This window comes from Frankliniella occidentalis, unplaced genomic scaffold, assembly GCF_000697945.3.
Source record: "Frankliniella occidentalis isolate FOCC.00 unplaced genomic scaffold, Focc_3.1 Scaffold75, whole genome shotgun sequence".
In the NCBI taxonomy this organism is placed as follows: Eukaryota; Metazoa; Arthropoda; class Insecta; order Thysanoptera; family Thripidae; genus Frankliniella; species Frankliniella occidentalis.
This window is the reverse complement of record NW_026267205.1, coordinates 153,719-161,717: the sequence shown is the minus strand read 5'-3', so window position 1 is coordinate 161,717 and position 7,999 is coordinate 153,719. Positions and strand designations below refer to the sequence as shown.

General features: G+C 43.5%; 2 protein-coding genes across 3 annotated transcripts in view; one reads left to right on the top strand and one right to left on the bottom strand.

Annotated features, from left to right (window-relative positions):
* LOC113210089 (mucin-19) overlaps positions 1 to 2,922 on the top strand; it is a 44,707-nt gene extending 41,785 nt beyond the window's left edge. For both annotated transcript variants that reach the window (XM_026427914.2, XM_052268710.1), the window contains 7 exons: positions 172 to 383; positions 503 to 684; positions 779 to 881; positions 976 to 1,137; positions 1,235 to 1,434; positions 1,567 to 1,775; positions 1,876 to 2,922. In XM_026427914.2, coding sequence (XP_026283699.2) covers positions 172 to 383; positions 503 to 684; positions 779 to 881; positions 976 to 1,137; positions 1,235 to 1,434; positions 1,567 to 1,775; positions 1,876 to 2,036 — 1,229 coding nt within the window. In that variant the 3' untranslated portion in view covers positions 2,037 to 2,922. The remainder of the gene's footprint in view (positions 1 to 171; positions 384 to 502; positions 685 to 778; positions 882 to 975; positions 1,138 to 1,234; positions 1,435 to 1,566; positions 1,776 to 1,875) is intronic.
* A 3,648-nt stretch (positions 2,923 to 6,570) lies between these two features.
* Positions 6,571 to 7,999, bottom strand: part of LOC127749661 (uncharacterized) — a 4,163-nt gene continuing 2,734 nt past the window's right edge. The window contains exon 2 of the mRNA XM_052268735.1: positions 6,571 to 7,113. Within this exon, the coding sequence (XP_052124695.1) occupies positions 6,571 to 7,113 (543 nt within the window). The remainder of the gene's footprint in view (positions 7,114 to 7,999) is intronic.

Sequence of the window (7,999 nt, the reverse complement as noted above, 5' to 3'; positions counted from 1 at the left end):
GGGGGGGGGGAGGGGCACTTATCCCATTTCACGTCTGGTCAGGTCACGGCTCGAGCTATGGCCTAGTTGCGGGACCCCTCTACTACCTGGGTGTGCGATACAGAACCGATATGCTGCTGATATCCTGGAGGGGAGTTGCTTTGGCTCGACTGACTGGATCTCGTTCGACAGGCGACGAGTCCTGCTCCGAGACGTCGTCCTCGGTGCCGGAGCCGCTCGGCCCCTCGCCCGTCTCCCGCCGCGCCCACCGCCCGACCCGCGGCGCGGCCACCCTCTCGGCGGCCTCCTCGCTGTCGGAGGCATCCGCCGTCCGGGACTGGCTGCCCGACGACGACATCCTGGCCGCCAGGCTGCCCGCGCTCAGCAGTGTCTCCAACCTCGGGGTGAGTTTGGCAGCAGCGCCTTTGTGGAGAAGTTCCGTCAAAATGACGAAAAGAATCTATAGGATATACTTCACAGGACATTCTTTGTGAACGGTAGCTAATGTTTGTTGGCGTTGCAGCGGAGCGACTCGCTGGCGAGCGTTTACTCGGGTGCGGGAGAGGGCCGCTATGGCACGGTTGCAGTGCGCGGCGAGGTCGAGTTCGGCCTGCAGTACAACTACAAGCAGAACGCCCTGGAGATCCATGTGGTACAGTGCAGGGATCTGGCTCCCGTCGACACCAAGAGGAACCGTTCAGACCCGTGAGTGTTGGACCTGCGTGGGCTAAGGGATACTTTGCCCAATCCTCTATTATTTAGACGGTTTGAACTCTCATTGATTTGTTTTTTTGTGCAGCTATGTTAAAGTTTACCTTCTTCCTGATAAGTCCAAAGGAGGAAAGAGAAAAACAAGGGTGAAAAAGCACACTCTAAATCCCTACTTTGATGAAACGCTAAAGGTTTGTGGAGTATTGTGACATAAAGTTATTTCCTTCAATGTGTTCAATTCCCTTTCTGAAATAACATTCTTGTGTATATTTTTCTCATTCCCAGTTTCACATTAGTTTAAAAGGGCTGGAGACTCGAACTCTTTGGCTTACTGTCTGGCACTCCGACATGTTTGGGCGTAATGACTTTTTAGGTGAAGTAATGATGGGTCTCGAGAACAAAGTCTTCGATGATCCTTCCCCCTGTTTCTATCCTCTTCAAGAACGGGTAAATTTGAAATTACTTTTAAGACACATTAATATGCTTCTTGTATATTTTTTTTTAACTCTAAATGAAATAAATCTTATTGCTTTTCTCTTTGAAGACTGAACCCTATGATGATGTCCATAGTTGTAGAGGAGATATGATAGTTGCCCTGAAGTTTGTTCCTCCTGATGTGTCAGGCAACACATTAGGGAAAAAAGGAAAACGGTCTTCAAAGGGAGAACTTCATGTTCTAGTAAAGGAAGCAAAGAATTTGACAGCAAACAAAGCCAATGGCTCTTCAGATGCATTCTGCAAGAGGTGAGGGAAAATTTACATTATGTCAAAATTCATTTAAACTGAATTAGGTGAAAATAACATACATACATAGGTGTACCGGGCTACACCGCTTCTTGAAGGACCTTAATATTTTTATATTTATTCTTGTTTCAGTTATCTTCTCCCAGATAAAGGGAGAAGTTCAAAACAAAAGACTGCAGTCATCCGTAGGTCCTGCAATCCTGCATGGAACCACACTTTTATCTATCCAGATATTAGTCTTCAGGAGCTGTCTGAGAGATCGTTAGAGCTTACTGTGTGGGACCATGATAGGATTGCTAGCAATGAATTCCTTGGAGGCGTGAGGTTTAGTCTAGGCACAGGTTTGTCATTGCTTATCTATTCTGTCAATGCTACTGTTTTTTTGTTGTTTTTTTTTGCTATTAGGTAATAGTCTAGTCATTCTTTTTTTCTTTTTTGTAGGCAAGCACTACGGTAAGCCAGTCGACTGGATGGACTCATCAGGCAAAGAGCTCACATTATGGCAACGCATGCTTGAAAGGCCAAATCTATGGGTTGAAAGCTCAATAACACTTCGGCCCTCCTTGGAACGAACAGCTTTCTCACCCAGCTCTACTACTTAATTCAACACAGCAAGATAATATTTTTCTTAAATATTGCATTTTCTAGTCTCCCGCGCCAGTGCTTGCTGTTCATGGTTCCACTGTTCCATTGTTCTATCTTAAAAAGAAACTCCGGACCTAAGCCACCTATTTAATTTACTACTAAAAATTCTCATTAATTCTGTGATTTTCTATTAAACCAGATATGAAAAGAGAACCTGTTTTGAGCTTTAAGCACAGTTTGAAACTGGAGCTCCCAAGATATGCCATGTAGGTTCAATTCAGCAAATACAGCACAGACTAATGTGCCTTTCTTAATGTACTAGTGATTCTATTGTGTGAGGATAAATTGTTTTATATCTTGATGTAAGACTGATAAGGTTTTGACCAAATTTATTCGATTGTGAGTGAGGTAAAAGTTATCGTGTGAATTGGACATTAAATTTTTGTCAAAGTCTGTTCTAGCTGTCAAAGAGAGAGCCTTGACAATATAGGAAGTTAAATGTTTATTGAGAATGGTCCTAGAATAAAGAGAAGATAGCTCCTAAGAATGCTGTGATACTGATTTCAAGCTTCAAGCTGATGTTTTTAAAATTATTGATACGTGTATGTATTTTCTACTGCTTTGTCTGCTCTTATAGTCAACTATTCATCTGTGTAAAGTCATTGAACGATTCCTGCCATTTCTAAGGAGTATCTTTAGTCACTTCTTGTAATATGAGAGTAATTTTGTAATACAGTTTATTTAATTACAGAAGCATAGTATATTAAATATTTAAACATTACACTAATTTTCTTATTTATGAAATACTGTATGTTGAAGGAATCATTTGTTATTATATTTAATAATAATTCTCCATTACTATCATTAAGTATCTAAAGTCAATAAATATTTTGACAAGTTTCATTAAGTCTACATTTTCTTCTCATCTCCTTTAGGTACATTTTAAAAGTATAGGTCTGAGAGGTAACAAGGAATGAAACAAGTGTGCATGTTTACCAAACTTTATTTGTATTCCCAAGTACAATTTTCGTGCAATTCAAGACATGTGTTCAGGAATCTTCATTTTGAATGCCTTTTGGACCTGAAATTTTGAAAAATGGTGCAAGATAAATTTAACATGAGACGCTTCTCTTGGTCCCTTTTAATTGTTCTTTACTTCCTTTCTCAATGTCCTCTTGCTGGCCAAAGAATGAGTTTTGGTATGGCGTAAGTTATGCCCCCTCTTCAGCTCAAAGACAACAACAGCTACAGCCATGCAAATACAACCAAATTGTAACGTTTGGTGGATTAACCAATCATTGAAAGAGGCTTGTTACTTTTTCACTCCTTACACAAATTTTGTATGAATATGCGAAATTAAATCTTACCACACAATCTTGGGTTGCTTGTCGAGGAGCACTTACTGTTGAAATCACGGGGTGCTCCCTAACAGAAAATCAACATTGGTTTCTGTTTCGACTTGGGCAAGTAAAAAGTGACTGTAGTTGTGTAAATTTCTCATCCCTTCTTTAGCTGACTTCGCATACCAAATAAATCTAAGCCCATTCATTCTGTTCTGGGATATCAAAGCTGAAAGGTCGTATCTGATTTAATCTTGATTTCCGAAATAAACATTGACACGTTCTAATATTTTAACACTTACAATCAATATAATGTTGACTTAATGTTAACAATTGATGCTTATCGTTCATATATTGAACTCAAATACATGGAGTTCTATTTCTCTACATTGTTTTCATATTAAGCAATAAGCAATGCATGACATTGCAATCACCCAGAAAAAAGTACATCCGCGTCATTCACCGTTTCCGAGCCTGCCAGGTTCAGTCGTTCAGCCTATGCAAGCTCTCAAGTCGCCTGATGGGTAGGCAACATCTTGCCAGCAGTGCACGCGTGTACTGCGGGCTGGCCTACCCAAAGTCTCGCAGGCGCCGAGCTCACAAGTAATTTGCCAAACGAATAAGACATAAACGGACCTTCTTTCTGGACGATCCCTAAGTTTTGCCCACACCCAAACCTGGAGAGACATTGCATTATAACATATAGTAGCAAACATACACAGATAGAAGATTAAAAGTTGAAAACATCAATAGCAAACATCAATTGGTAGAAGATTTAAAGTTGAAAACATCAAAAGCAAACATCAATGGATTACATTTTGAGAGTTGAAAATCCAAATCGTCAAAATTATAAACGTTAACAGTTAGGGAAAAACCCAATTGAAAAATTGTTAAGCAGCACCGAAACTCTCGCGAAAATGTAACCACAAAACATTCAGAATAGTCATGATACAATCGGACAGAATCACACACCATCTGAAACAACGAAACACAACCACGACACAATCACACACAATCAAGTCACAATCTGACAAACTGTTCCAAAATATGTCACAATTTTTATCCGACAATCAGAGACAATCATACAACTGGAAACAAGCACACAAACATCATAAACAATCACACACAATGAAACACAACCACACAGAATCGACACAATCACACACAATCGGAAACAATCACGACAAATTCGGACATAATCATGACATTTTTTAAAAATATGTCCTGATATTCACGCAACAATCTGAAAAAATCAGAGATCCGAGACAATCATCGACATAATCATACACAATTACTCACATTCTGAAACAATGATTGTTTCGACAAAATCGTGTGTACACTGTTCACACTCCTGAGCAGTTCTCTGCGAATGGGTCACTTTTGACATCTGTACGTCGAGAAAAAAAAATTCTGTTTTATCGAGTTTTTCTTATGGTATGTTGCTGACTACTGTCCCTAGATACAAGATTTCGAAGATCCCAGCTCCCACTCAGAAGTTACAAAATTACCCTATAAACCCCATAAGGAATCCTTATAATGGTTACGGATCTTACTGGTTACGGATCTTACAAATTCGTATAAAATCGGACCTTTAAGACGAACGAGACGACCGATCGGCAAGGGCGAGACGTATTTTGGGTCAGGCTGACAATACGGACACAACGCCGTTTGAACCTCATCTAAATTCGCAATAGAAACTTCGCAAAAGAGTGCACGGATCTTACACTCTATGCTTGACACTAACAGTTTTTAGGTGTTCTAGTCAGTGTAGGCGGCGAACCAGACGAGCCTCACCTGCGTTTGAAGTGTTGTCTAGTGGAGGACACATAACTCTATCTATGGGAAGTTTCGTGGTTGTCGTATGTTAAGTTTTGCGGTAGAAAAGTGGCAAAAACTGGCTTTATGACTTTTGTTACCTTTCCATGGAGGACATTTTTTGAGCCAGTCGTGTAAAGACATCTGTGACTTTCTAGAGACGGGCCAAGTGTGAGAACATAGCCTCATGTGTGTAGAACACGAGACCACCTGCGGAAATCAGTTTTCATGTCCCCTTTCGGCGTACAGAGAAGTTTAAGTTCGAAATCGGGAGTTGTGGACATGCAAAATGGTTACGGATCTTACATTTTCGACCCTTTCCGTTCAAATATCTTTTGAGGGGATGACTCTAATGTCGAAGTAACATTTGTTTTGTGTTTAGTTAGTTTAAAGACGCAGAGATAGCAAAAGAAATCGTTCAGATCGGTTAAGATTTCGATGAAATAGAGCGTGGACACGAAAGTGACCCATTCGCGGAGAACTGCTCTCCTGGGTAAAGTCTTTAATATGCTATAAAACTTACCTTGAGCTAAGACACAAAAATCCATTAATGTGTTTGAAAGAGAACTTCAAAGGATCCTTCATTCACAAAGAGTACTTACTCCATGTATGATTTCGAACAACATTATAATTTTTTAATTAATTGTTTAATGTTTTATACTCCAAGTATTTCACTAAATTCTGTAAATCCTGTTCTGTGACATTTCTGTCTTTGGCTATACTTATAAACTAACTGACCAACTAACTAACTGACCAACTAACTGACTAAGTAAATGAACAACTAGCTAACCAGCCAACCAACCAATGGAAGGTTTCTCCAAGAACTGTTTTTCACCCCCCTCAAAATCGACTTCCTACCTACCGAAAACCAAATCGTTCCATTGGCCATGCTAGATATATGGTTTCTTATACTCTTATACTAATCCTTACCACACCGGACTGCAGAGCATAACTTAAGCGGAATTTTCCTTTTCGCATAGTTAGCATTTTCAGTTTGGTCTTGAATCGCAAATCGTCGAGAGTTCTTTGCACGACATCAAAAGAAAACCGTCAGTGATACGCATATATGCGGCTCTGCATTTCGAGCTGTTACATAAATAGTCGAACGTGTTTGTATACCGGAGTTTTTGGCTGCTTACAATACGAGATGGTCGATACTAGACTTAGGCCTCTGTAAATTCGTAAGTGAGAACTTAAACGCACGCGGGTGCGGACGGCAGTCGGTTTACATGCTGGCAGTTGTTACATTGTAAAAGTACAGTCACAAAACATTTTTCTGAACACAAGTAATTCAGTGTTACTCAAAAAGACATCTGAGTAGAAACAGAACACAACAGGGTGGGAACTTCTTTTTTTTGGTCAGTTTACAAGGTTGCATGGTTAAAATCAGAAAAAATCAAACAAAGACCTCGCGGGGTGGGGAGCCCCCGATCGTGCCGCAGCACCCGAGCCCGGAGCGCAGCGAGACCCTCCGCATGGGGGGCTTGTAGCCGGCGGCCTCGGCGCCGCAGCAGAGGAGCGTGACGCGGACGGCCGCCCGCCGCAGCCAGCATCGCGCCGCCCCGAGGAAGCCCGACAGGCAGAAGCCCTCGCCGCGAGCCTTGCGACGGGCCTCGTGGGCCTTGCGGGCCTCGCGGGCCAGGCTGGCCAGGCGGGCCTGGCGGGCCAGGCGGACCGGCGTGCCCTCGGGGCTGTTGGGCGCCCCGAGCCCCACGGGCCAGCTGTTGGTGCGGCGGGTCTGCAGGCGCTTGGGGGCGTACGTGTACGACGGCGGCATCCTGGCGAGGGGCGCGACGGTCCGCGGTGGTGGCTCCTGGTGGTGCTGGGACGAGGGTCGTCGGGGAGTGCTCGAGGGGCCGGCCGCGCTGCTGCTGCATGCGCCATTGTCGCCGCCCCGCCACGGCTCCGTTAACGCGAACTCCGCCCTTTTCGCCATAATCTGCAACACGCGCACGAGCCCCGGTCCGCGTTAAAATTATGACAAAATATTGTGACAAAATGGTGTCGCAGGTTTCGGGGGGAAACTTTTTCATGAAGCGTGTCATTACAGTACAATTTGAAATTATTGATATTACAAGGTCAACATCGACGAGTGAGAATGGGCAATGGGCAGTCATACATTTACAAACATATTTTGTAAATAAAATTACAACTAATGTTGAAAATTTGCGAGGATATTTTTTAAGTTCGCAAGCCCCTACACGCGACTTACGCTTAGGTACCACCCAGAAAGTACGCCCGCGTCATTCGCCGTTTGCGAGCCTGCTAGGTTCAGCCCGTGCAAGCTCTCAAGACGCCTGGTAGGTAGGCAACATCTCTCCTGCAGTGCATGCGTGTACTGCGGGCTGGCCTATCCCAAGTCTCGCAGGCGCCGTGCCTCCGTAAGGGGAGGATCAAAAATTGCGTCATGCACCTTTCAGGAAAGGGGAGGGGGGGTATGCTAGCGTGACCAAATGTGACCATGACGGGGGGAGTTAAGGCTCGTGACGTCACGCCTTTCTCCAAATTTCATTGTCTGTTAAAAATACGCTGACTTTATAGTGACATGAGGTGTTGTTTACCAAAAAGGCAGGAATTTAGGAGCTCAACATATAACCGTGATACAAGACCTCTAACTCATGGTGGAGATCTGTCATTTGTTGAGTTCCAAAATTACGGTGCGTCCCCGTCACGGAGGACATTGCACCCCTCGTCACGGCCCGGCCGTCACGTTGCATGCAGTAACGCCTGTTGTACCGTTACCCTCTCCCCCACACTTCGTCACCGTTACCCCCTCCCCACCCTGGCGTGACGCCACAAATAAGCGTATTGACCTGAAACTGAAG